At 56.6% G+C, this 27849-nt stretch overlaps 3 protein-coding genes across 4 annotated transcripts in view; all 3 read left to right on the forward strand.

Annotated features, from left to right (window-relative positions):
• Positions 1-27849, forward strand: part of TSPEAR (thrombospondin type laminin G domain and EAR repeats) — a 38456-nt gene that overhangs the window by 7225 nt on the left and 3382 nt on the right. The window contains exons 2-9 of the mRNA XM_045852355.1: positions 11194-11432; positions 14212-14302; positions 15134-15287; positions 16336-16467; positions 17106-17332; positions 18016-18202; positions 19376-19605; positions 27208-27395. Of these exons, the coding sequence (XP_045708311.1) occupies positions 11194-11432; positions 14212-14302; positions 15134-15287; positions 16336-16467; positions 17106-17332; positions 18016-18202; positions 19376-19605; positions 27208-27395 (1448 nt within the window). The remainder of the gene's footprint in view (positions 1-11193; positions 11433-14211; positions 14303-15133; positions 15288-16335; positions 16468-17105; positions 17333-18015; positions 18203-19375; positions 19606-27207; positions 27396-27849) is intronic.
• On the forward strand, positions 638-1492 carry LOC123827907 (keratin-associated protein 10-3-like). Its single transcript, XM_045852356.1, has one exon. The coding sequence runs from the start codon at positions 638-640 to the stop codon at positions 1490-1492; it is 855 nt and encodes a 284-aa protein (XP_045708312.1).
• Positions 8360-9202, forward strand: LOC123827911 (keratin-associated protein 10-3-like). 2 transcript variants are annotated; one of them, XM_045852361.1, is made up of 2 exons: positions 8360-8500; positions 8609-9202. In XM_045852361.1, the coding sequence occupies exons 1-2, from the start codon at positions 8360-8362 to the stop codon at positions 9200-9202; spliced, it is 735 nt and encodes a 244-aa protein (XP_045708317.1). The 2 variants fall into 2 exon arrangements, with proteins under 2 accessions (XP_045708317.1, XP_045708316.1); XM_045852360.1 differs by having other exon boundaries at positions 8360-9202.

The following is a 27849-nucleotide window of genomic DNA, read 5'->3' on the forward strand; positions in this document are numbered from 1 at the left end:
CTGGGTCTGCATCCCTGTCGCTCTCTGTGAGCCAATCTCTGCCCCCGGAGGAAACATTTTTTTCACACATGCCCACCCCAGGACTCACTCCCAGTAGACACATGCCCCGTCAACGCCCACTACAACTGGCTTCATCAGCCCACAAAAGTGCATCCCCCTGTGTCCAGGCCAGCTGAGCATCACAGACCATCCACAGGTGACCACATTTCCCTTTTCTCAAATATTCTGGGATTGTGTCATCCTCCTCCCTCCACGGGAGAAGTTATGTTTATGAGAGCAGCCCCCCGCCCCATGGGATGGAGAAGAGGGCTGTCACTTTCAGAACTGCCTGATTGCCACTGCTCCTGCACAAGCACCAACAGCACTTCTATTGCCTTTCCTCTTGGGACAAGCACTGGCCAGGAGAGCCCCGGTCCCACTGAGGAGGCTCACAGGCCGTGGCACTCGGTGAACCTGCAATGCGGAGTCACAGCACAACACTCAACACCAACAAGGAAGGGAAGGCTTCACCAAGCCTGCTGCTGGGGCAACACACACACACCCAGGAGGGTATAAAAGATGACAGTCCAGGCATCATGCACACACTCACACTCACACACTCACACATTCACACACTCCTCCAGCCCCACCACCCACCATGGCTGCCTCCACCCTGTCCATCTGCTCCAGCGACCTGAGCTACAGCAGCCGTGTCTGCCTGCCCGGTTCCAGTGACTCTTGCACTGACTCCTCCTGGCAGGTGGACGACTGTCCAGAGAGCTGCTGCCAGCCCTCCTGCTGTGCTCCCAGCTGCTGCCAGCCCTCCTGCTGTGTCCCCAGCTGCTGTCCATCTACCTGCTGTGTCCCCAGCTGCTGCCCATCTACCTGCTGTGTCCCCAGCTGCTGCCAGTCCACCTGCTGTGTCCCCAGCTGCTGCCAGCCCTCCTGCTGTGTCCCCAGCTGCTGTGCCCCAGCCCCCTGCCAGACCCTCGTCTGTGCCCCAGTGAGCTGTGTGTCCAGCCCCTGCTGCCAGGTGGCCTGCGGGCCCAGCCCCTGCCAATCAGCCTGCACCAGCTCCTGCATACCCTTGTGCTGCCAGCAGTCCAGCTGCCAGCCCTCTTGCTGCACCTCCTCCCCCTGCCAGCCTTCCTGCTGTGTACCTGTCCGCTGCACACCTGTCTGCTGCACACCTGTCTGCTGCACACCAGTCTGCTGCAAGCCCGTGTGCTCTGTGCCCATCTGCTCTGGGGCTGCCCCCTGTTCAGCCCCCTCCTGCTGCCAGGCCACTCCCTGCCCCTCATCCTGCTGCAGACCCTCCTCCTGCATGTCCGTCATCTGCCGCCCTGTGTGCAGACCTGCCTGCTGCGTGCCCGTCTCCTCCTGCTGCGCCCCCACCTCCTCCTGCTGCCAGCCCAGCTGCTGCCGCCCAGCCTCCTGCGTGTCCCTCATCTGCCGCCGTGTGTGCAGACCTGCATGCCATGTCTCTGCCTCAGCCCAGAAGTCCTGCTGCTGAACAAACATGTCCCACAAGAGCCAGCCTCGTTCCACCCCTTGACTGTGGCCCTCTGAACCACCCCTCAGTCTGGTCCTGAGCTGTGTTAGGTAGCTGCCCCCACCCAGGATGGGGACCCGGGTCTCCACTGTCCTGACCTGACCTCTGCTCCCAGGAACCCTGGACCTCGCTGCATCCCAGGCTTTTGCCTTCACATGCCTCTTGGTCACCTATTCTTCCCTCCTTGTTTCTCTTTTGAGTCACCCGACCTCCACTCTCAGCCTGTCAACACCACCTTGGGCACCCCAATAAACTCACTTTATCATCTGATTGCTTCCTTCATCTGACTTTGTGGGGCACTGGGGGGACACATGATTGTCACCGACATTGGTCCCCTCCAGCCATGAGTATTTCTGAGAATGAGTGATGGAGAAATCCCAAAAGGCAGGGGCCTAACTCCTCCTGGTGGGGCACCAGGTGGGACTCCCATCCTGGCCTGGAAGGTCTGTGCCCGGGGCTTCCTCGAGGGTGGTCACCTGCAGAAAAGCCCTGGTCCAGAGAGTTCTCAGGCCCCAGGGACCATTTCCACCCACTACCCCATCTGGACAAAGTCACGTGCCCAGATTTGCCCATCAGGAAACACCTGGGGGGTCCGTGCAGCACAGACTCTGTGGGCCTGGGGCCACTCCTTGTCTTTCACCTGCAGGTCTGCACCGTTAGCAGAAACCTGAGGGAGCGAGGGCAGGAGGGGCTGCTCCCAGCTGAAGGAGTGAGAGGGACTGGATGACCTTCACACCAGGGCCGAACCAAAAACTAGCAAAGCTGTGGAGCAATGCTGCTCAGGCATTAGATTTGAGGATCACAGAGCAGGAACCCCTGACAGGGGGAAACAAGCTACATTCCACTGGCCACCCTGTGAACATGTCCAGGCCCCAGTGCAAAAGTGGGGAGCCCGAGTAGAGCTCCATGCACCCCTCAGTTAGAAACGACCTTGGAAATTGAGGGGGGCCCAGGCAGGTAGTGTTTGGGGCCAGAAGAGGGGAGCACTGCCCTGAGAAACCCTTGGTCCTCAAAGGATCTTCCTCAAGTATCAACAAAGTAATGATAAGCAAACCCACAGGAGACTGAGACTGGGGCAAGCAACAAAGTTAGACTGCGTAATCCCAGAAATCAAACGTGCCTGAAGGTGCGCCTATTCCCACCTGCCAGCTGAAACATGAGCTTAGTTCTCAGGGCATCAGGGAGACCCCTCAGAGCGTATGGCCTCCGTTGTGGGTGAAATTAGCCCCAGTGTAACTGCCGGCTCAGTCCTGCCTGACAAAGCTGATAAAGAGTGAGCCATTTCCAAGGAACTTAACTACATCTAGATCAAAGGACAAGAATATCCATTTCAGTACTACATGTCCAATACTCAGTGAGGTAAAATTCACCATTTTAGACATTCTTTCAAAAATTTCAGGCCTGCTAAGAGGCAGAACAACATAACCCATAGTAAGAATAAAATCAATCCACCAAAACCAAACCAGAAATGTCACAGGAGACAGAATTACTAAGAGTTTTGACTATGTCTCAAATGTTCCAGAGAAAAGGTTAAGCAAACACATTAAAGAGAGTTGAGGAAGACTTAAAATGACACAGGGCCTCTGGAGAGGAAAACTGCTATGTCTGAGTGAAGAGTGCACTGAATGAGGTGAACAGCAGAATAAACGCTGCAGAAGAAAAGACTCATGAACTGGAAGGCAGAGCGACAGCAAGTAAAGGAAGCACAGAGCAGAAGAGAACTGGACAGAGCACTGGTGAGCTGCAGGATGACGTCAAGGGACCTCCTGTGTTGCGTGTCACTGGAGTCCCCAAGGAAGAGAGAGAAGGAGGAAGGGAAGAGAGCCTGCCGGGCTGGATAAAAAGACCAACTCCACTCTTCTGCCTGCGGGAAGTGCACTTTAGTTACAAAGAAACAGAGAAGGTAAAATATTTTCATGAAAAATAAAGAGTGAGTTAAACCCCTAACAAGCCTGAAGTATGAAATGATAAAGATTCTTGCATAAGTCAATGAAATTGAAAATAGTAAAACAATAGTGATAATTGATGAAATGAAAACTTGTTTTTTGAAATGCTAAATAAATGGAAAAAGTCTGCACTGGATAAGGAAAAGATAAAGAAGACGCAAATCACCAGTATCAGGGATAGAAGAGGAGCAATTACTACAGACCCCACATACATTATAGAATTAAAAGGGACTGCAGCAAACAATTCTATCCTCCAAAACTGGAAAATTCAGATGAAATGGACTCATTCTTTAAAGACAGAGATGACCAAAACTCACTCAACGGAAAGCAGATAATCTTAATTATCCTGATCAATTTAATAGACTTGGTTTCTTAGAGCAGTTTTAGGTTCCCACGTAACTTGCACACTCACACACATATGGCCTCTCCCACAATGAACACCTTGCAGCGTTGATACATTTGTTACCAATGTGGTTCACTTGTTATAATCAATAAGCCTGTATCAACATGTCAGTATCACCCAGAGTCCATAGTGTCCATTAGGGTTTACTCCTGATGTATGTGCTATGGGTTTTTGTACAGATATAATGACGCATATGGACCATTATAGTTCTCAAAGAATCATTTCCCTGCTCTCCAAATCCTCCACACCCCACCTATTCACCTGTGTTTCCCCGGCTAACTCCTGGCCATCACTGATCTCTTCCCTGTCCCCACAGTTTTGCCTTTTCCAGAACGTCATGTGCTTAGAATCAGACAGGAGGAAGACTCCCAGACCGGTCCTTTCACTTAGTGATGTGCGCTGTGTGGTTAGGGTTTCTCTGTGTCTTTTCAGGGCTTGATGGCTCATTCCTTCTTTTTCCTAGATATTTTTACTGAGGTAAAATAAAAATAATGTAGCACGTACTACCCTAACACTGTTTAAGTGCACAGTTTGGTGGTAGTAGGTACATTCATCATGTTGTACCGCCATCACTACCATGCACAACCAGAACTCTTTGACTTTGAAAAAGCTGAAACTCTGTACACATTAAACAACAGCTTCCCATTCTCTCCTCCCTCCAGCCCCTGGGAAACCCCGTCCTACTTTCTGTTGCTAAAGTACCTCCTGTAAGTGAAATTCTGTGGTATTTGTCTTTCTGTGGCTGGCTTATTTCACTCACTGTAATGTCCTCATGGTTCACCCCTTTTCCGTTTCCTTTTGAAGGGTGAGTAATATTCCACGGTGTGTCTGTATATTTTGCTCACCCATCCATCCATCCATCAATGGACACTGGGTCGCTTCCACACTTCAGCTATTGTGAATAATGCTGCTAGAAACATGGGTTAACAAGTATTTCTATGAGTCCCTGCTTTTAATTCTTTTGGGCATATATCCAGTAGAATTACTAAATCATATGGTAATTCCACTTCTCATTTTTGGGAGGAACCATCGTGCTGACTTCCACAGCAGCTGCACTGTATCACGTGCTCACCAACAGTGCACACGGGCTCCACTTTCTCCTCGTTCCCACCATCGCCTGTTATTTTCTCCTTGTTTCTTGTTCACATGTAGTAGTTATGCTAATGGATGTAAGGTGGTAGGTAGCTCGCAGTCTTGATTTTCATTTCTCAGATGATTAGTGGTGTTGAGTATCTTTTCACGTGCTCATTGTCCACTTGTATATCTTCTTTGGAAAAATGTCTACTCAAGTCCTTGGCCCACTTTTGGATTGTGTTGTTGGGGACTTTTTTGTTATTCATTTTTAGGAGTTCTCTATACATTCTATATATGAACCCTTTATCGGATACATGATTTCCAAACCTTTTTCCCTTTTCCTGGGGTTATCTTTTATCTCTGTCGATATTGTTTTGTGATGCAAAAAATATTTGAAATTTTTAAAGTCCAATTTGTGCATTTTTCTCATGTCGCCTGTGCCTTTGGCATCATATCCAGCGAAACACTGCCAAATTCAATGCCGCGAAGCTTTTGTCCTGTTTTCGTCTAAGAGTTGTATAGCTTCAGGCCTTGTACTTAGGTTGTAGACCCATTTTGACCTAATTCTTGCATGTGGCGTTACTTACGGGTTAACTTCATTCTTTTGCATGTGGATATCCACTTTACCCAGAACCATTTGTTAAAATGACTGTCTTTTCTCCATTTAATGGACTTGGTGCCCTTGTCAAAAATGATTCATGCTCTTCAGTGAGGGTCTGTTTCTGGACTCTGTATTCTATTCCACTGGTCTGCATGTCTTTACGTCAGTGCCATACTCTTTTGATTACTGTAGCTTTGTAGTAACTTTTGAAATCAGGAGGTATGAGCCCTCCAGCTGTGGTGTTTTGAGGACTGTTTTGGCTAGTCCAAGGTCCCTTAAGGTTCCATGTGAATTTTAGGATGGGTCTTTATATTTCTGCAAAAAATATTGAGAATATGATAGTGATTGCATTAAAACTGTAGATTACTTCGGGTAGTATTAAAATCTTACTATTAAGTGTTGCAATCCATGAACATGGGCTGTCATTCCATTCATTTATGTCTTCTTTGATTTCTTCCAACAACGTTTTGTAGTTTGCTTTGTGCAGGCTTTTCACCTCCTTGTTTAAGTTAATTCCTAAGTACTTTATTCCTTTTGATACTATTACACGTGGGGTTATGTTCACAATATTCTTTTTGAGCTGTTCACTATTACTGTACAAAAATGCAACTGGGTGTTGTTGGTTTGTCCCCTGCTGCTGCTCTGCTGAATTCATTTGTTAGTGCCAACAGGCTATTCCATGGAACCTTTTGGGTTTTTTCCTTGTCATATCATATCTGGGGACACAGATGATTGTACTCCTTTCCAACCTAGATACCTTTCCTTCTTCCCCTGTCTCCTCTCCTGGAGCTGTCGGTTCTATGGGAACGAGAAGTGGCAAAAGTGGGCGTCCCTGCCTTGTTCCTGATCTCAGCAGGAAAGCTTTTAGTCTCTCAAAATTGAGTGTGATGTGTCCTGTGGTCTTTTATATTTATTCGTTTATGTATTTATTTGTATTGATTTGTATTCATTCATATGTCATTTTCTTCTATTCCTAGTTTGTTGAGGGGTTTTTTTAATCATGAAAGGTATTGAGTGTTGTCAAATGCTTTTTTTTTGCATCAATTGAGATGATCATGTATTTTTTTTCCTTCAGTCTTTTAATGTCATTATTACATTAAATGATTTTTGTATGTAGAATCATCCTTGCATTTCGGCAACAGAGCCCTCATGGTCGTGGTGTATAAACCTTTGAATGCGCTGCTGGATTGGGTTTGCTAGTATTTCATTGAGGGTTTTTCCATCGATGTTCATATGGAATATTGGTGCAGTTTTCTTTTCTCGTGGTGTCTTTGTCTGGCTTTGATGTGAGGGTAGTGCTGGCCTTAGAAAATGAATTAGGGAGTGTTCCCTCTTCCTTGATTTTTAAAAGTTTACAGTGACATCAGAATAAACAAACAAACAAACAAACAAACAAATAAAATACTTAACCTGACATAAGGCATCTATGAAAACCTCACAGCCAACACCATGTTCAATTGTCAAAGACACCACTTTTCCCCGATACCAGGAACAAGACAGAGCTGCCTTCTCCCACCACGCTTATTTGATCTTACCGAGGGTCTTCCCAGCACAGGGGAAAAGGAAAAAGAAAAAGAAAACAAGGTGTATGTATTGGAAATAAAGAAATAATACATCTCTATTCACAGAAAACATGATGGTCCACATAGGAAACCCTCAAGAAGCTTTAAAAACGCTCCTAGAAATATAAGAGAGTTTAGCAAGCTTGAAGAATACAAACTTAAAATAATAAAAATTAACTGTAGTTCTATACAGGAGTGGGCAATGGTAACTTTACAGTTGTGAGTACATGAAACACAAAATTTATCCTTGTATTATTTATTAATTACCATATTATTTATTTGTATTATTTGTCTTTTTCTCATTATTATTTTGTATCCTTACTTACATTCTAAATTTTAGGTAATGATGCTAGTGATTTAACTTATGTTTGCCCACCCCTGTGTAATAGCAATAAACAATTGGATTGTAGAATTTTTTGTTTGAAAGTATGACTGACAACAAAATAGAAAGTGAAAGCCAGTGTAGATCAGACAGAATGGTCCATAAGGAGAACTGGAAAACCACTGGGGGGTAAACCAAAGCCGAGGTGACCGAGTGGAGAATTAGAGCACGTTCAGGGGTTGAGATGTTGTGACTCCAGTCCCCTCCAAATTGACCTATAGATTCAAGGTCATCCCTCTCAAATTCCAGCAGGATTTTATTTATTTTTTAGTTTTTCATTTTTGCTACCAACAAGCGGATTCTAGTGTATTTGGAAAGGAAAAGGAGCTCTAGTAGCCCAAACTACTTGTCTCCCTGTGCCGCGGTGGACGCCTTCTTAGTCTGTCTTCCCTTCCACTGCTCTCCCCTCGGCTGGTCTGCGTGCTCTCCAGCCTCCTGCGTGCAGGGACGTCCTACAGCGGATGAGCAGCGGTGTCCCAGGGTCAGCCCCTGCTGCCCTGTCACTGACTTGGTCACCAGCAATGGCACCGAGAACACCTGGGGAGTGGAGCAGGGCAGGTGCGGGCTGCCGGGGCTCCAGGGCTCCAGACTTTTCCAGTGCTGTTTGCTTAGACAACCAAGTGCAGGTCAGGGGGTCAACCATGACAGGCATTTTACAAGCAGCAAACTCTTTCCTGTAAACAAACCAGAGGTCATAAGGGCTCTCAAAACATCAACACGGAAAGGAGGGCGTGGGGACCTCCAGCTTGGACAACACACAGGTGTGTATATAAAAGCCGACAGCCCTGGGCACCTCATACACACACTCACACTCATACTCAAACCTTCTCCCAGCTCACCTCCAGCCCCACCACCCCACCATGGCCGCCTCCACCCTGTCCATCTGCTCCAGTGACCTGAGCTATGGCAACCGTGTCTGCCTGCCCGGTTCCAGTGACTCTTGCACCGACTCCCGGCAGGTGGACGACTGTCCAGAGAACTGCTGCCAGCCCTCCTGCTGTGTCCCCAGCTGTTGTCCATCCTCCTGCTGTGTCCCCAGCTGCTGCCAACCCTCCTGCTGTGTCCCCAGCTGCTGCCAGTCCACCTGCTGTGTCCCCAGCTGCTGCCAGCCCTCCTGCTGTGTCCCCAGCTGCTGTGCCCCAGCCCCCTGCCAGACCCTCGTCTGTGCCCCAGTGAGCTGTGTGTCCAGTCCCTACTGCCAGGCAATCTGTGGGCCCAGCCCCTGCCAATCAGCCTGCACCAGCTCCTGCACACCCTTGTGCTGCCAGCAGTCTGGCTGCCAGCCCTCCTGCTGCACCTCCTCCCCCTGCCAGCCCTCCTGCTGCACCTCCTCCCCCTGCCAGCCCTCCTGCTGTGTGCCCGTCTGTTGCAAGCCCGTCTGCTGCACACCTGTCTGCTGCAAGCCCGTCTGCTGCACACCTGTCTGTTGCAAGCCCGTCTGCTGCACACCTGTCTGCTGCAAGCCCGTCTGCTGCACCCCCTGCCCCTCATCCTGCTGCAGACCCTCCTCCTGCATGTCCGTCATCTGCCGCCCTGTGTGCAGACCTGCCTGCTGCGTGCCCGTCTCCTCCTGCTGTGCCCCCACCTCCTCCTGCTGCCAGCCCAGCTGCTGCCGCCCGGCCTCCTGTGTGTCCCTCATCTGCCGCCCCGTGTGCAGACCTGCATGCTGTGTCCCTGCCTCAGCCCAGAAGTCCTGCTGCTGACCGGGCATGTCCCCTCAGGGCCAGCTGGGTTCAGGTCTCACCTTGTGACTGTGGTCCTCCCAGCCACCACTCAGTTTAGTCCTGACCCATGTTATATGGCTGACCCCGCCCAGGATGGGGTCCCCCCAGTCCCCCCTGTTCTCACCTGACCTCCACTCCCAGGAACCCCTGACCTTGCTGCTTCCCCAGCCTCTTGCCTCCCAGGAGGCACCTCCACCTGCCCCTGGGTCCCCTGTGTTTCCCTCCATGTTTCTCTGTTCAGTCACCTGACCTCCACTCAGCCTGTCAGCATCTCCTCAGGCTCTCCAATAAACTCTCTTTATCACCTGATGGCTTCCTTCGTCTGATTTCATAGTGCGGGGTCTGGGGATGGGTGGTTTTCACCAGACATCGTGCTGCAGCCCCAAGTGTTTCTGGGAATGAGTGGTGGAGTGATCCTGAAGGGCAGTGGCCTTAGTCCTTTGGCTGAGGCACCGGGTGGGACTCACCCCCAAAACGGGAAGTTCAGTGGAGGAGTGGCCGGAGACCATGTGACCCACTCTGAGCCAAGTGGATTTTACTGAATTAGTCATTCAATTAAATATGAGGGATATGGAGGCTTCTAATGTCTTTAGAATAATAGTTGCATGGAATTTGGGTCACAGTGTTACATGGGCAAAGACTTGCGGGGGGGGATTATACTCTGTAATTATGTTATAGATCTCCTTTAGCATTAGGTTTCATCACTTTCAGTTTGTGACCCTTTTAATTATGTTGGCCTAGGAATTCATAGTCTGGACATTGTAATGGCTTACAGTCAAGTACACTGTTTCTGTAGTCCGTGCGGCAGGGGCTGCAGGGTGTGGAGGTCACCATAGTGGCGGGAGGTGTGTGGTTTTTAAATTGTGGTAAAATACACATAACATGGCGTTTACCAATGTAATCATTTTTAAAAGATTTTATTTATTTGTTTGTTTTAGAGAGGGGGGAAGGGAGGGAGGAAGAGAATGAGAGAAACATCAACCAATTTTCTCTCACTCACGCTTCAGCTGGGGACCAGCCCAAAACTAAGGCACGTGCCCTGACTGGGAATCGAACCGGCCACCTTTCTCTATGCGGGATGACCTTCAGCCAACTGCGCCACACTAGCCAGGGCCCGTTCTAACCACCTCTGAGTGCACGGCTCAGTGACAGGAAGCATGCTCACACTGGTGTGCAGCCGTCACCACTGTCCGTCTCCAGAAAGTTCTTCGTCTTCTCAGAATAAAGCTCTGTCCCCTTTAAACACTCCCTCCCCACCCCCACCCCAGCCCCTGCACCCACCCTTCAGCGTTCTGTCTCTGTGACGGTGACCGTCCCGGGGCCTCGAGTTAGAGAAACCGCACAGTGTTTGTCCTTTTGTGCCTGGCTCACGTCTCTCAGCGTCGTGTCCTCGAGGTTCGCCCACGTGGGTGCAGAAACCTCCTTTTTACGCTGAAGACGGTCCGTGGTGCGGATGGGCCACACCATCTGTGCTTCTCCCGCCCGCCCTCCGCGGACGGACAGCTGGGGCGCGCTCTGCCTTAGCTCTCGTGAGCAGCGTGCCGTGAGCAGGGGCACACGAGTGTCTCTTTGAGTCCCTGCTGCTAGTCTGCTTGGATTTATGGCGAATTGGCGGGGGGGTGGGGGGGTGTTGCTGGATCACAGGGTACTTCCATTTCTAATTTTTCGAGGAAACGCTGTCTCGTTTTGTATAGAGGCTGCCCCATTTTGCATTCCTGCCCACGGGGCACGAGGCTTTATATTTCTCCACGTTCTCACCAACACTCGCTATTCCCCGTTTTCCTGATGCAGGCCACGGTCCTAGGCGTGAGCAGCGTGCACAGGGTTTCATCACGGACAGGGTCACAGCAGCCGCCAGTAGCTGGGAGCCCCGCCCACCCTCGCCCGCCCCGCCCCGCCCCGCCCCGCCCCGCCCCGCCCCCGCCAGCCTTCCCTCCCCGCCGCACTCACCCGCCTGCCCTCTCTCGCAGAAGAACGAGTACCTGTTCACCGTGGTGGCGGAGGGGCCAGACGCGCTGCTGCTGGGCCTGCGGTACTCGCCCACCCGGCTGCACTTCCTCTTCCTCAGCGAGGACAGGGCGGGCGCCTGGCAGACCCGCGTGTCCTTCCGCAGCCCGGCCCTGACGGACAGCCAGTGGCACACGCTGGTCCTGGCTGTGTCTGAAGACTCCTTTTCGCTCACCACGGACTGCGGCGTCCCGGTGGACATGTAGGTACCAGGATGCCGGGGGAGGGTCGCGGGACATTGTGTGCTGCCCGGCAGTCCGAGTCCAGAGTGGACATCAGGGGGGCCGCTCCAGCTGTGCAGTGTGGGCCCTGGCGGGGTCCGACTTGTGCAGGGACCACTGTTAGAAACAGGGACCACTGTAAGAAACATGCTTCATGGCAGGACTGCCCCGGCCACCAGCAGATTGACAGCAAACCTGTCTCCAGAAAGGCCGTGGTGGTGTAACCCAGCGCAGGGCCGGCTGCCTGCTGCTACAAAAGCCAGTGCTCACGAGACAGGTGCTGGTGCAAAGGGAAGAGGTTTGTTTGTAGATGCCGGCCACCTGGAAGATGGGGTCTCTTGTTTCAAAGCCCATCTCCCCCTCTCCGTGGAGGGAGAGGCTTTTATAAGGAGGGAGGGGGTAGCAGAACACAGAGGTCAAGGGAGGGGGTCGAAAGGTTCTCTACGTGCAGACGGGCATGGTCCACCCCAACAGGGCAAGCGATGGTCTGGAGTCTGTCGCCCTGGATTAGTCATCCTGGCTTCACGTCCTCCTGGTTTTGCGTCGTCCTGGGTCCGTGGTCGGAGGGCAGCAACCCTCCCGGAGCTGGGACGCCTGAGGCTGGGGGCTGTGTATTTTGAAACCAGTTCCTAGGATCCTTACACAAACAAGCTGTTCATGTACAAAGCCACGCATTAGTCAGAGTCAGCACTTACGGAAACAGTGTCAAAAGACCGGCGGGGCAGGTTACGGCTCCCCGCTGTCCCAGTGGGGCCGGGACCAGGGCAGGCCCCAGTCGGAGGGCAGAGGGCGGAGGGCCAGGGAGCCAACACCTGGCTCAGGACTGGGGCTGAGGTATGAGTCCAGGTCTGGCTTGACCAGGGGAGTGTGCCCTGAGGAACACTGTGACCGCGGCAGTAAGGCCACGCAGGACAAGCGTAAGGAACTCTGGCCCCAGAGCCAAACAGAAGCTGCGGCCCGGCCGGAGGCCCAGGCCTCGCTGTGTGACTTTCAACCGGCCACTTAACCTCTCTGACTCAGTCTCCTCCTCTAAGACGAGGGAGTAAACATTCATTAAAACTCCGTGCGGAGTAAACTTTGGCAACTTTGAGACAACTCTGGGCACGTGGAAGCCTGAGTTCGTTTCTTGTCCTCTCCATCGCCAGTTTCTGTGACCTGTAGGTCAGTAAACGGGACCAGGAACCATGAGTCCCCGCATGGCCTGGCCGGCCGACGCGCTGCCTGGGCCCCCAGCACCCGCCCTTGCTGAGCCGGGGCCGGGGAGGGGCCAGTTTTCTTTATACCAAATACTGCTTTCAAAGGCAGAATCTCCCTCTGCTTTGTTGTTATGCAAGTTTTTCCATAATAAAAAGAAACTGTAACATTTGTACGTTTGGTTTAAACATGCCTTATTCACCACCCCTCCCCCACCAGGCCGGCAGACACATCAGGGACTTCACAGCAGCGGGACAGCTCTGGGAGGGGCGGGGGCGGGAGGAGGGTGGGGGAACCGGGGCTGAAGTCATGGTGACCAAGGATGAATTCAGGCCCTGCACCAGAATCAGGGGACCTGGAGACTGCACGGACACTGGGCATCTGAGACAGTGGTCAGGAGCTGATCTCGCCGTGGCCAGCGGCAGCCAGATGGCAAGGACTGGCAGGAGCAGCTGCTTTCACAAGAGGACGCGGCATCGTGGCCCGGCAGACCCTGGGCCGTGAGGAGAAAGCACGTGCCTGGCTTTTCTGCCCCGAGAGCTCCAGCCACACTGTCCTCTCCAACAGGGTGCCCACCTTCTCGCCTGTCCCCAGAGTCTGGCCCCACTTGCACATTAAGAACCATGGCTGGTTCCAGCCCTGGCTGGTGTGGCTCAGTGGATTGAGCGCCAGCCTGTGAACCAAAGGGTCACCAGTTCGATTCCCAGTCAGGGCACATGCCTGGGTTGTGGGCCAGGTCCCAGTAGGGGGTGTGCAAGAGGCAACTACACATTGATGTTTCTCTCCCTCTCTTTCTCCTTCCCTTCCCCTTTCTCTAAAAATAAATAAATAAAATCTTTTTAAAAAGATCCAACTCCAGCCACACTTTCCAATACCCGCAAGTCACCAGGGAGGGAAGGGAAGCCCCTCCCACCCTGAGGCCATCTGTCCCCCATGGTCAGGAAGCCTGGGCCAGGAGAAGCCACGGGAGGCTCCTGTGAGGTGGCAAAGAGCCACCGGACCCCACAGCAGCACGGGCTTTTGCAGAAGACCCTTGTCCTGGGGCGAAGGGTGCCCCCTAAATTCACGTGCCCTAGGACCTGGGAAAGGGAGCTGTTTAGAGACAGCACCTTTGCAGGTATGGTCTAGCTAAGCTGAGGTCACGCTGGATGGGGTGGGCGCTGACCCACTAGTGGCCGGTGTCCTTCTGGGAAGAGGACTAGGGGCTCAGAGGAGAAGCCGTGTGATGATGGGGGCAGAGGGTGGAGATGCCGCCACAAGCCAGGCAGTGCCAGGAGCCCCAGGAGCCCCCAGGAGCCCCCAGGATAGGAAGACACTGAGAGGACTGTCCCCAAAGCCTTCAGCAGGAGTGCAGTCCTGTCAACCCCCCAGTGTTGGACTCCTGGCCCCCGCCCGGAACTGGGAGAGGACAAATATCTCTGCTTCAAGCCCCCAGCCCGCGGTCCTTGGCCACGGCTGCCCCAGGACCCTGACACGCCCCTCGGGCAGCACTGCCCTGTCCTCATCTAAGCAAGCGGCCCGCGCTGCTGCTCTCCATGGCCCTCACACCCGCACCCGCTGTTGCAGAATGTCTGACGTGCCCTTCCCCGCCACCCTGTCGGTGCAAGGAGCCCGGTTCTTCGTCGGCAGCCGGAGGAGGACCAAAGGCCTGTTCACGGTAAGCACGGCAGGGCTGCCTGCCCAGCCCCCCACCACCACACACCCATGCTCACAGGGGGGCTGTCACCAGAGGCCTGCCGTCCCCCTGCTCTGGCTCCACAGATTGTCGCGTGTGTCAGACGGAAAGGAGGAACAGGAGGCCCCGCCCACAGGCACCAGGCATGCCTGACACGGGGCCTCCGGCCTCGCTGCTCCCTCCTCCGGGCACGCATGTCGCCCTTGCCACCACGGGTCACAGCCTACCCTCAGGGCCCTGCCCGATGTCCTCTCACCATGGGGGCCTTTCCCAGCACTGAGAAGACGCCCCTCACCCAGCCCTCCCAGACCCCACCCTGGTGGTCTCTTCCTGGAAGCCCAGGCCACCCTCAGGCTGACTGTGCACTCATTGTCTGTCTGTCCCCTAGAGTGCGGGTGGGGCGCCTTGTTCCATGCGGGGAGGGGCTTTAGTTCCCTGGGTGCCCTGCGACCAGAACCCTGCCTGGTGCGTAGCAGAGGTGCTCTGTGAGTACTTACTGATGGCGGGCTGGGATGCATGGATGATGGATGGATGGATGAGGGATGGATGATGGATGGATGGATGGACAGATGGGTAAATGGGTGGACAAATGGATGCATAAGCAATACTGACCAGTCACCCCAAGTTAGTCCACAGAAAAAATCCCTCTGTGGTTTAATGGCCTGAGAAAGGTGCGCAGCGCTCCACCGATGCCCCCAGTGCCCCCCCATAGCCAATATGCAGACCCTTCTTCCCTGGCTGTGGAGACGGTGAGGCCCCCGCTGCACTTCCACCTGCCCCCAGGGTCTCAGCACGCTGCCCCTCTCTCCGCAGGGCCTGGTGAGGCAGCTGGTCCTGCTGCCCGGCTCGGACGCCACGGCGAGGCTGTGTCCCTGCAGGAGCGCCGACATCGTGCTGTCCATCCCCCCCATCCTGCAGGGCCTCACGGGGCGGCCGGAAGACAACGAGGTGCTGAAATACCCCTATGGTTAGTAGGCCACAGCCGCCTGCCCCCGGGAGCAAAGGCTTCTTCCTCCCGGGGCCCCTGCCCCCACCTGCTGACGGTTTTGCCCCCTGAGCAGCGCTTGGGGCCCCTTCTCTTCGTCCCTCCCCGACAGACATCTGAACCTCAGCCCCTGCCCCAGGGGGCACCCCACCTTCACCAGCTACATTTCTACTTTCCGTGAACCCCCTGCCCAGAGGGTCCCCAGCTTTGCTTTTTTAGTTTCTGTTTCCACGTTCCCCATGTAAAAGTACAATGCTGACGAATTAAACCACAGCCCCTGCCAGGGAGACTCCAAGCCCCCACCCACCCACCTCACTCCACCACTCAGCAAGGTGCAGAGACAACTTGACCCTCTCCCCAGCTTTACAGGGACACCCCTGACCCCGAGCAGGGTGACACTGGTGCCCAGTGCTGGGACTGTGTGTCCGAGTCCCTGAGCGGGAGGTCTCAGGGGCATCTCCCTCAGGCGCCTGGGCCACGGTGACCGGAAGGGGTCTCAGGCCGGGATCGGGCCCCCAGACCTCTGCCTGGGGCCGCGGGCAGTCAGGGGTGCGCTCGGTGCCACAGCCTGGCCTTCTGCCCTGGGCCGCAGGGCCGACATCGCTCTGATGTGGCCAAGGAGCACCATTAGGATGCGTGTGCCTGACCTGAGATGGCGGCGTAATTCCGAGAGGCGATGGGTAAAATGTCACGGAACTAACCCAAATGGGAGTTCCGATAAACCCAGCCCGTCGATCGCAGATGTGGGAGGCGAGCAAGGCATGCCGCCGTCACTGAAGATGTTGGGAGAGCAGCGGACCTGAGGGAAGGTGGACGCACCACCCTCCGGAGCTGCAGGGAGCTTTACCGCATCCTGCTGTGCAGACCCTCCTGAGATGGCCACGCGCTCCCAGGCCTCGCCTGCCTCCGGAGACCCGTCCAAGACCCCTGAGCGGGTCCTCGAAGCCCAGCCTCATAGGCAGAGGCAGGATCACTTCCTCCAGGAAGGGGGACCTTCCACCGGACACTCATCCTCCCCGTCTCCCCCCAGAAACCGACATGAAGGTGACGCTGGGATCCCGGCCCCCGTGCACCAAAGAGGAGGACGCCCAGTTCTGGTTCGATGCCAGGCGGAGGGGGCTGTACCTGTGCGTGGGCAGCGAGTGGGTGTCTGTGCTGGCAGGTGAGGGGGCCGGGGAGGTCGTGGCTGGGGGCTCTGGGGACCGGGGGACTCTGCTCCGGGCCAGGGCCACGTGAGAGCAAGAGACACCCCCATTGAGAGGAGCCAGCCCTCTGTGGGTGGGCAGAGCTTGTCCTCCCCCCTCGTCCAGGGTAGAGCACGGGGTGCCTCCCCCACGGGGGCCCTGCCCACTCTCCTCGCACCGTGTCAGCCCTCCGGTCGCAGGTGCAATGGGACGGTGCTGGAGGGGTGAGTGAGGTGGCCCCAGGTGTCCACAGCAAAAGGGGACCAGCTCCTGCTGGGCTGCTCCAAAGCTCCTCACTCCACCCTCTAGCTCACGCCGGGGCACAGTCTTCTGTGGCGTTGGTGAGCGTGTGGGACGTGGCTCGTAAGGGTCCGACACATCAGTTCCACCCGACGAGGACCACCGGGGGTCCATGGACCCTGAAACCCACGCGGCCCGAATGGGCTTCTTGATGGGCTTCTGAGGGGGGGACAGGCACTCCAGGAAAATCGCCCCTGCCCCACACTAATGCTGCTGGATCTCGCAGCTCAGGCCCTGGGGGTCACGCTCCCAGGACGGTCCCTCCGGGCTTCCGTTCTGGGGAGCGTTAACCAGGCCTCGGTGTCTCTCTGACAAGCCAAAGAGAAACTGGACTACGTGGAGGAGCACCAGAGCCTGTTCACGAACTCGGAGACCCTGGGCATCGAGGTCTTCGTCATCCCCGAGGCCGGGCTCTTCATAGCGACCGCCAATCGGAGGGCCAGGTCCACCATCTACAAGTGGACCGACGGGAGGTTCGCCTCGTACCAGAGCATCCGCACGCACCAGGCTCAGTCCTGGAGACACTTCACCATCGGGAAGAAGGCGAGTCGGCACGCGGGGCCTCCTTGGTCCTTGTTAAGGTTGCACAAACCCACAGCGTTCACACTGGGGCGTTCGTGCATCCCGCTCCAGCGCACACGCCTGACACACCGAGCTGCTGGCTCCTGTTACAAGCACACAGGCGAGCCTGCTGGTCACGCCACACACGGGGGGTTTCTGTGTTGTTCTTGGCTGTGTGACAAATACATGGTTACCGTAAGAGAGTAGGGCGTGGATACTTCCTATTCAGGCAGGTGATGGAGAACATTTTTGTGCGTGAAGCTTTTCCTGGTTTGGGAACTGGAAATGGCAGTGACGACTGGGAAGGACAGATGCGTTGAAGGTTTTTTTTTAAAGATTGTTTATTTATTTATTTTTAGAGAGGGAAGGGGGGAGAGAGAGACACACACATCAATGTGCAGTTGCTGGGGGGCATGGCCTGCAACCCAGGCATGTGCCCTGACTGGGAATCGAACCTGCGATACCTGGTTCGCAGCCCGCGCACAATCCACTGAGCTATGCCGGCCAGGGCTGCACTGAAGGGTTTTAAACGTAATGAACAAATCAGGAGACACTCAGGGCTCCCAGCCTCTGGCAGACAGAGCAGGGCTCAGCCCGCAGCCCCACACCATGCTCCAGACCCTGGCTGCGGGCACCAGACCGAGGGTCCGGGTCCTCCCTTGCAGATCTTCCTGGCTGTGGCCAACTTCGACCCGAACGAGAAGGGCCAGGAGTTCTCCGTCATCTACAAATGGAGCCAGAGGAAGCTGCGGTTCAGGCCCTACCAGAGGGTGGCCACCCACAGCGCCCGGGACTGGGAGGCCTTCGAGGTGGCTGGGGAGCACTTCCTGGCCGTGGCCAACCACAGGGAAGGTAGGGCTGTGACCTTCAACCCAGAAGGGAATCATCCCGGGGGCGGGCATGACTCACGTGCAAGGCTCATTTTCGTCTCATTAAAAATGATAATAAGGCATACTGGCCCGATTTCCCGGGATCAGTCATCTGGTGGTGGCCTAAGGGTGAACACACCTGAGCAGCCTCACCTGTCCAGGTGGGAAGATGAGTGGTCTGTACCTCCCCTTAGGAGAATCGCCACAGAACTGTGGGTCACCCGGCGACATAGACGGCCTCATTTGAAACTAACTAACTAAGTAACCAAGTAATTAACTTGCTAACTAACTCATCTCCCTGTGGGATGATTTGGCTGGCACAGGTGGGCAGGTGAGCTCTCTGGCCAGCCGGCCCAGGGCCAGGCGTGAACAGGCTGGGGGAGGGTTGGAGAGATGTGGACCTTGGTTCCAAGAACAGGCCATCCACCTGCACACAGCCTCTGTGTGATATGTGGTGCAGCAGGGAGACAGGCAGGTGGGGGCTGGCAAGCCAGTGACTGCCCTTAGTGACCTCAGCGAGCCCTTCCCCGTCCTGTGACTCGAGGGATGGACAGGGGCCAGCTGGCGGCCAGCCCTGCAGGGTGTCTCTAGCTCAGGCCGCAGTGGGCCCCGATGCTCTGTGTTTGCCTGAGTCTGAGACCCGCTAGGGAGCTCTGTGGGGGCCTGAGGAGGAGCCCCCCACTGGCTGATGGGCAGCGAGGCCCCAGGAGCCCACTCACCAGGGCTGTCTGTGGAAGTGAGTGTCTCGGGACAGGCTGGCCTGGAGGGGCCCGGGAGCACGGTGCTCGACCTGTGGGAGAGCGTGGGAGCCAAGGGGACATGGGGCAGTGTGACAGGGGAGGCTGGGGAGGTGCGGTCGGGGGTCCACCTGCAAGACCCTGGAAAGCCATGGTGGGGGTCCGGAGCCATCCAAAGGGGGAGCTCCCGAGGGTTTTCACCTGGGCAGAGGCTGGAGGTGCGGCCATGGGCAGGGCATCTTCGCCGGGGAGTGAGAGGGTGCAGGAGGGCGTGGCCCGAGCAGGGCCACGTCCAGAGTGGCCCCAGGCCTGGCTGGACTGGGTGGGCTGCAGGTGCCCTGGGGCACAGTCCCAGCCAGGGCCACCGCTGGGCCATGGAAACCATCTTCCCTCCCGCGACGCAGCCGCTTGGGTTCCAGGTGACAACCACAACATCGACAGCGTCATCTACAAGTGGAACCCGAGGACGCGCCTGTTCGAGGCCAACCAGACCATCGCCACCTCTGGTGCCTACGACTGGGAGTTCTTCACCGTGGGGCCCTACTCGTTCTTGGCGGTGGCCAACGCCTTCAACGGCACGTCCACGAGGGTGCTCTCCCACCTGTACATCTGGCTGGTCGGCTCCTTCCAGCTCTTCCAGTCCTTCCCGGTAAGGGGCCGCCTGTGCGCCCTGTGCTCCCCACTGCACCTCGCCTCGGACCCCGCCTCGGACCCCGCCTCAGACCCCACGCCAGCACCTGGTGGTGCAGGACTAGGGGGCCCCCAGCTGGGACTGGCTCCCGGGTCTGGCCTTCACCCTTGAGTTCCTGCCCCAGGGGCCTCCCCCCTATAAGCTCAGGCTGAGCCACGGTGCCCACAGCTGCCTCTGTTGCCCCCCAAAGAGCCTGGGGAGCCCTAACATGAGAGCAGTGGGGAGATGCACTGGGGGGATCAGGACTGGGGTGAGGCGTTATTCTTGAGTTACGGGGACAGCGGCTCCCCATGTTGCTGAGCAGGGACCTCGTGAGGCTGCCCTGCCAAGATCTTAACCCACTTCCTCCTGATCCGTCCTCACGGCCTCCTGGTGAGGTGGCTGCTGCCAGCAGCCCCCTCTTCCACATGGAAGCCGGGGCGCAGAGGTGACGGGGCTTCCCCGCGGTGCAGCAGCTGTGCCTGGAACCCAGTCGGTGTGGTGCAAGGCTCTATGCCGCCCTGGACTGGTTCTTTCTGAAAGGCAAGCCCCTTACACGACGACCATCGCTGGTCCTTGCTGAGGTGCGTGACGGGCGCCAGGACTCGGAAAAGGGCCCCGACCCGCTGGGTCAGAGACGACTGTGCTGGCGCAGGTGCGCCGATTTGAACGCGCTGGGCAATGGGCTGCGGTGGGGGGCGCCCGCTGGGAGACGGCGTCTGCCTGGCAACGAGAGCCCAGGACCAGCAGATTGGAGGTGCAAGGGTGTCTGGGTCTGGGGCGAGCCAGGGCAACACCACAGGTGGGGAGACAGGCTCCCAGGGATGCCTGGACCGGCAGGGACCGAATGGCCTCAAGCAGCAGGGCAGGGGCCGAGCGGGTCCCTGTCCTGGAGGCTGTGCAGGTGGCCTCTGCAGCTCGGTACACCGGGCAGGGCGAGGGGGCGTTGTTCCCCTTTTGGAAGAGCCACTCTGCCATTTACAGAGATTTTCGGAGGGAGGTCTGCAGCTGCATGTGCTCAGCTGGCTCACGATTCCATCTCGGACCCATTTCACAGGTGGTGAAACCAAGGCTGGGAAGGGAAGGGACCTGGCTGGGGACATACGGTGGTGAGCAGAAGAGCCAGTTGTCCACAGGTGTCCAAAGCTGTCCACAGGTGTCCTTGTGTCCACACAAGTCCCCTCCTCCAGGCCTGCACCGTCCAGGTGGAGTCTGGCACGTCGTTTGCCCACCGGGCTGTCTCCTTCCCTCCCTGGCGTGCGCGCCACGCTCCCGGCTCTTCACCGCAAAGGGTCGGGACGAGGCCCTGACTCCTGCTGGGCAGACTCCTCTAGGTCTTCGCCTGCTCTGGGAGGCAGGTGTGGGGGGTCCCGGAAGGTGGTCACAGGACTCCATCCTGGGCGACGTCGGGCGATAACTCCACTGGAGAGGGTGGAGCTGTTCTAGGAGCCAGCACCCCGGGGCTGCGCGGGCGGGCGCTCAGCCATTGTGGTCGCCCAAGCCCTGCAGGCACCCACGGGGGCCCTGGGCAGGTGGTAGCTCTGCCCCCTGCCTGGAGGCCGCCTTCTCTTACCCACCGTGTCTGTTCACACCTTAATAATTCCTCAAAACCCACGAAACCTCACTTTCATGTTTTGCCAGCATTTTTCATGGTATGTTTAAGTCCTTCCAGGCCTTGAAGATGCCTCGCTGTGTTTACTGTTTGGTTTGGAGTTTTGCAACATCTTTCATGCCTGTGAGCTTTGAAGCAGGAGAGGCTGGAGGCTCGGAGAGCACGTGTGTGGGGAGAGGCCCCGGGGGTGTGCAGGGGCGCAGGATGTGGGCCACGTTTGCAACGCCCTGTGCACTGTCCTCCCTGTGAGGGTTGGGGGGCGGGGGCAGTGGGTCTGGGTGGCGAGGAGCTTCTGCCCCCCAGGAGTCCAGGCCATGCAGGGCTTTCAGCCCACCTGTGACTGGACACTGGCTGTCCGCCCTCCCACCAGGAATTCTAGGACCGTCCTCCAGGTGACAGAGACTCCACCCTCCTGTCCTCACCATCGTGGACCAAAGGAGGCTGGGCTGGGTGCATCCAGGAGGGAATGACTCGGTGCGCATGGAAACCTTAGCCTCCAGCTGCCGGGGTTTCTGCTCCCTAAGAAACTGTCTGTGGGGCTGTGGTCACATTTGATGATGTGACCACAGATGTGAGGGTTGGGGGTGAGGATCAGAAGTGGTGGGGGGGCAGAGGGGTGAAGTTGACCGAGGTTCAGGGTTCAGAGTTCGCTGCCTGGGAGGCGAGGCTGATGGATAGGCCCATGGTGGATGGACGTGGGGACCCAGAGCAGAGTGCAGTGGGGAGGCTTAGAGTAGGGGGTGGCTGCATGCCCAGGGCCCCGGGGAGAGGGTCAGGGATGGAGGGAGCTGTGAGCTGGGCAGGTGGACGGGACATACAGAGCTGTGGCACAGAGAGGCCAGCGGGCGTGCAGGTGGCAGAAAAACTGGGTTCAGAAACAGTCCTCACCAAGGATGCCCATGTCCTGCGACAAATGAAAAGAAAGAGGCAAGAAAGTTGGGTTAAGACCCATCTCTGTGAGGAGGGGGTGAAAGAGCAGCCCCTCTCTGGGTCAGTACCCCCTGGAGTTACTGGCCAGGTGCTCACCAGGAGTGGGTGCTCCCTCCTGTGACTTCCGTTGTCCCTGTGGGGCAGGAGCTGGCAGCAGCCTGGGCGGCATGGCCTGGAGGGGCTACTGGGCCTGGGGGCAGCTCGGAGGAGCCCCCAGAATTTGGCTGGGGAGTGTGCTGCCCTCCCCAGCCTCCCGGGATGGGACCTTGCCCACCTTAGCCACCTGCCTGCAGTGAGGATGGCAGCATACCCCCCAGGGTCTTTTGGGGGCCACTGGTCTTCCCCTGGCAGTGCCCCTGACTCCTTTACCCTCTGCTCGGGCACTGCCAGGCCTTGATTCTTGGCTCCATCAAAGCCAGAACCCAAGGGCCTCCTTGCCCACACTGGCGTGCTGATCACCCTCGAGGGAGCCTGTCAGGGGCTCCAGAGCCCCCAGGCACTGCGCCAGGGCTGGCAAGGCAGGGCTCCAGGGGAATTCCATTCAGAAGGAGGAAAAGAGGGAAGGAGGGGGCCCACCCAGCCCAGCAGGTGCCTGGCCACCTGCGGTCTGGTGCCAGGCAGGGTTTGGCGGGGCCATTTGATGTGGGGATTTCTTCCCTCTGCACCTAATGTGGTTAGAACCCGGGAGTGGCCTGACAGCGGGCCCCGGGCCCCGGCGCACGCTGCTCTGGCTGGTGCAGCCCCAGGCAGCTACAGACTCACTTCCCAGCGTGGGGAGCCCAGCCTCCGGCAGGGGGTGCAGGTGTCGGCCCCACTCGGTGGGGGCTTCAGGCAGCCACGGTGTGAGGAGGAGGGGTCACTGACAGTCCGTGACTGTGACCCAGCCAGGCCCCATGCGAGTCCCGGCCAGCCTGTGGCCGGATAAAATGCAGAGTGCCCATTCAATGTGCAGTCCGGAGAAACAGTGAATAACTTTTTAGTAAAAGCATTGTCCTGAGTGTTGCATGGAATACACACAGACTGAAAAATAACGTCATGTTTCCCTGAAATTCACACGGAACGGGGCACCTCGTATTGGCTGTATCACACCCCACCCCGCTGGGCGCAGGGGGCAGAGCGGGACGGTAGCCCCTCTGAGCCACTCTCGCCTGCCACTCCCCGCTGCTTCCCCAGGCTGCTGAAGCCCCAGCACCCTCCGGGGCCCCCTCTCTACGTCCTCCGAGCCGGGGCTCAGGGCAGGCGAGAGGTCTGAGGGTCACCCCCTGGTGATTGGGGGTGAGCGGGGAGGCCGAGAGCCTCTCATACAGCACCTGGCCCCTCGCGCTGTGGGGGCGTGCCCGCCTGCACATGTGTCTACAGGGATGTGTGTGTGTGCACACAGGCGTGTGCATTTGCACGTGCATGTTCCCAAGGATGTTTCCCCAGCACAGGTCACAGCGGCTGGGGACAGGCTGACGTCACCTGTGTGGTTTCTGCAGAGCCACAGCCACGTGTGTGTGACTCTCCACCCCTTGTGGGTCCTTGACAGGCCCCCCCGGATGCGAAATAGCCCCGGGGTGGGTGGTGCTGAAAGCCCCTCCGGGCCCCTCGTGTCCGAGCCGGCTCAGGAAGCGTGGGGTGGCTCTGGGGAGAGAATGGAGCCACCTCCCAGAGCGGAGCTACGCTGAGAGGACAGGACACTCTAGAAAGGCCCCGGTAAGGGATCGGCGACAGCCAGGTGTCCTGGTTCCCTGTCCTTGTCCTAGTGAGTCATCCTTTTGGCTTCAACGTGCTTGGTTCCGCTCCTCAGGACGGATCCAAACCTGTTTCCAGGGCTTCTGGCTCTGAGCCCAGCTTCGGGCCCCCAGGAATGTTCGTAGCGAGCAGGCAGGCAGCCCGATCCGAGGCAGGCAACATCGCCCTCTGCTGGGGACAGAGAAAACACCGTCTTGTTGCGGGGAGCGTTTACAAAGTGCCGGCCAGACTTGGCCAGCCAGGCAGCAGACCGGCACCAGACCGGCACCAGACCCGCAGAGGGGAGAAGACAGGCCGGGCAGCCTGTCCTGAATTTACAAGCAGGGAAGCGACAGCCCACGAGGTAACTGGCGTGCCAAGGAAGGGCAGTCAGGGTAAAGAGAAACGGAGCCACTTCCCACCTGTGGAGGCCACCAGGATGTCCCCGAGCACCGGCCTGGCTGGGCAGCGGGGGACGCCGTCGGCCTCTCCCCTCCGGGCTGAGAACCCCCAGCTCGACCTGGGACAGCAGAGGGATGGCCTGCCCCACCCCCACTTTCCGCTGGGAACGGATCCCGCCACTTTGGTCTGAAAATGATTTTATTTTGCCTCCATTTTTGAAGGATATTTCCACTGGTTGCAGAATGCTGGTTTCCATTGCTTTAAAGATGCTTTCGGTGGAGGCTGCGCCGCCATGGTTTCCGGCGGGAGGTCGGGCTGCCTCGCGTCGGAGGTGCTCTCGCGGCTGCCGTTAAACCGTTCTCTTTGTCGTCAGGTTTCAGCTACTTGAACAGGCTGTGTCTACGTGTGGTTTTTAATATTGGTTTTCCATTTTGGGTCTCTGATCCTCTTGCCTCAGGGTTTTCAATCAAATATGGAAACATTTTAGCCCGTGTTTATTTGGACGCTCTTTCTGCCTCATTCCCTTTTCCTCTCCTCTGTGGCTCCAACTGCCGGTAGGTGGCGCTGCACTCTGCTGCCCCACAGGTCACGGAGGCGCTGTTTGCTTGAACTATAATCTATTTTTGCCTTTGAATGTTTCAACTGGGATAACTTCTATTGGTCTGTCCTCTAGTTCACGGATGATTGGCTCTGCACCCAACAAACTAACGAATATAGATGTTATGCTTTCAGTTACAGGATTTCTATTTGGCCCCTTTTAGAGTTTTTCTGGCTCTCCGAATTTTCTCCCCGCTGCTCCCTGCATTCACACGTCCCTGGGGGCGGCCACCATCATTATGGTCTCCGCCTGCTACCTCCCGGGTCTGCACAGGGTCAGCCTATTTCTATCCGCCGTGCTTTCTCCTGCTTATAGGCCCCATGGCTGCCGTGCTCCCTGCTGGTCGAGTCTCTGGCTGGCCCTTGCAGCCTCTCAGCTGCGGTTTGTCTCAGGGACCCGGACTTTCGATCCCTGTGTGCAACTCAGGAACCAGGCAAGGACTCGAGAGAAGTTTGTATGGAGATATTGGGCCCGTCTGTGGCTCCCTCCCTCCTGGGGCCACCGCCTTCTGTTTCTGGACACCCTGGGAGGCCCCATGGGCTCCCCTCAACTCCCCCGCCCCACCACCTGCCACGCCCATGCGAACACAGCCCGTGGGGCCAGGAGCACCCTCGGAGGAGAGGCCAGATAAGCCTGTGTTCACAGGGCGCACCACTCCAGGCTCTGCCTGTCCTTGGTCCTTCTTAGCCTTCGAGCCGTCATGTGCTCTGTTTAAGTGCTGCATCCGGAGTGACAGTTGTGACCGGCATCAGGGTCAGTCTGATGCAAGTCTCTCCGTCTGTGTCAGAAACTGAGGGCCTGGAGGAGAGACATTTAAGGGCCACTTCCATGAGGAATCTACCACCTGCGCCTTTGCGGCCCTCACCCTCTCCGCTCACACGGGAGCCAAGACCCTAGCAGCCTCGGCAGGCCGTGGTTCGGGGCCTCCAAGAATGTTTACGTGCTCTTGCATCAGCCACAGGCCCCTGTTGCAGGGCACTGCCACGGTCTCCCTCTCTCCCCTGGGCGGTCATCCTGTGTGGTCGCCCTTCAGGACCACCCCTGCCCCTGCCCCTTACTCCCCAGGAAGATGTCTCCCTTCATTTCCTGCCCCTGCCCTCTCTCTTCAGGGCTCAGGCCGGGGCCTGGATCTGGATTTCTCTGGTCCTCTCCTCCCCATGCACAGGTGCCACCATTCCCCCAAGATGCTGGCTGTAAACTGGACATAAGCTTCCTTCTCGTGGGCCCCACCTGCAAATCAGCTCATGCTGCTCAAGGTCTAGGGCAAATGCTCCACAGCGGGCCACTCATGGGAAAGTCCAGACCTGTTGACCCTGCACACCTCAGCCTCGAGGGTGACAAGTGATTTATGGGGCAACAGCGTGCACAGGAACCCAGAAATGGGGCTGTGAATGGAACCAAAGGAGACCCCCAGGCAGGGGCAGCTCATAATAAAAAATCACAAGAGGAATCCAGAGGTTGCTTCAGAGTTCAGGGCCAGATTGGAGGAAGCAGAGAGGGCTCCCTGGAAGAGGTGTTACAATAGCTATGTAACCAAAAGCAAGTTCAGTGGTCTGTCACTACCAAAGCCAGTACTGGAGAGGCAGGTGCTGATGTAAAGGAACATTTATTTTCAGGTGCTAGCCACCTGGAAGAGGAGGGGCTCACGTCTCAAAGCCCAACTCCACCTCTCAGTGGAGGGAGAGGTTTTTAAAAGGAGGGAGAGAGGAGCAGAACACAGAGGTCAAGGGCGGGGGTTGAGAAGTTCTCTATGGCAGATGAGCTCAGTCCATTCCGATAAGACAAGCGATGGACCGGCGTGCGTCACCCTGGGTTACTCATCCTGGCTTCACGTCATCCTGGCTCCGTGGTCAAAGGTCAGCAAACCTCCCGGAGCTGGGATGCCGGAAGGTCGGAGTCTGTATATTTTGAAGTTAGTTCCTAGGATTCTTATACAAGCGTGCTGTTCATCTACCAGCCACATATTAGCCAGAGTCCGCACTTACAGAACCCATGTGGAGAGAATGGAGGGTGGGGGGGTCACGATTCCCTGCTGTTATAATTCCCCGCTGTGACAGCGAGCCCTTGAAGAGAGGGCAGCACAGATGGCTAAGAAGCAGGCGCCTCAGAGGGTGCAGGTCAGGCAGCTGCCACTCATGTTCGTGATGGGAGTGACAGCTGATGTGCCTGGGAAACCGAGCAAGGCCAGGCCAGGCAGGGAGACCCTGCCTGAATCGCTATGCTCTGTGTGTGTGTGTTGGGGGGGATGTCGCCCCCTGGTGGTGCCTGGCTGTTCCTGCAGCCTCTCTGTTCACAAGTGCGTCCTGCCTCCTCTTCTTGCCCCCAGACCTGCGGCGCCGCCGACTGGGAAGTTTTCCGTATCGGAGACAGGATCTTTCTCGCTGTTGCCAACAGTCACAGTTATGACGTGGAGATGCAGATGCAGAACGACTCCTACGTCATCAACTCCGTCATCTATGAGCTGAATGTCACCGCACAGACGTTCGTCAAGTTCCAGGAAATCCCGACCTGCAGGTACAGCTGAGCTGGCGACTGGCTGGGAGCAAACGAATTTGTCCAGGCGGCGGAATAGCATTCAGCCTTAAAGAGGACTGAGGCCCTGGCGCATGCTGCGACAGGAGAAACCTGGAGGGCATCATGCTGAGCTAGATGAGCCAGACACGAAAGGACAAGATGCTTCCTGGGCCCACCTGGGAGTCAAATCCACAGAGACAGAAAGCAGATGGTGGAGCCAGGGCTGGGGGTAGGGGAGGGATGGGGGGGTTCATGTTTAGGGGGACAGTTTCAGCAGGGGAAGGCGAAACGTTCTGGAGATGGATGGGACCTCTGAGCCATGCACGTAAAATGCTTAAAAGGATAAATGTTTTGTTATATGTTTTAGCACAATTACAATTTTTATTTTTAATTTTAAGCGAATGACTAAACTCCCCTGTGTCTGATAAGGTCGCCCACCTCATGCCCAGCCCCT

The sequence above is a fragment of the Phyllostomus hastatus genome, unplaced genomic scaffold, assembly GCF_019186645.2.
Source record: "Phyllostomus hastatus isolate PE091 unplaced genomic scaffold, TTU_PhHast_1.1 phas_contig_948, whole genome shotgun sequence".
NCBI classification, from domain to species: Eukaryota; Metazoa; Chordata; class Mammalia; order Chiroptera; family Phyllostomidae; genus Phyllostomus; species Phyllostomus hastatus.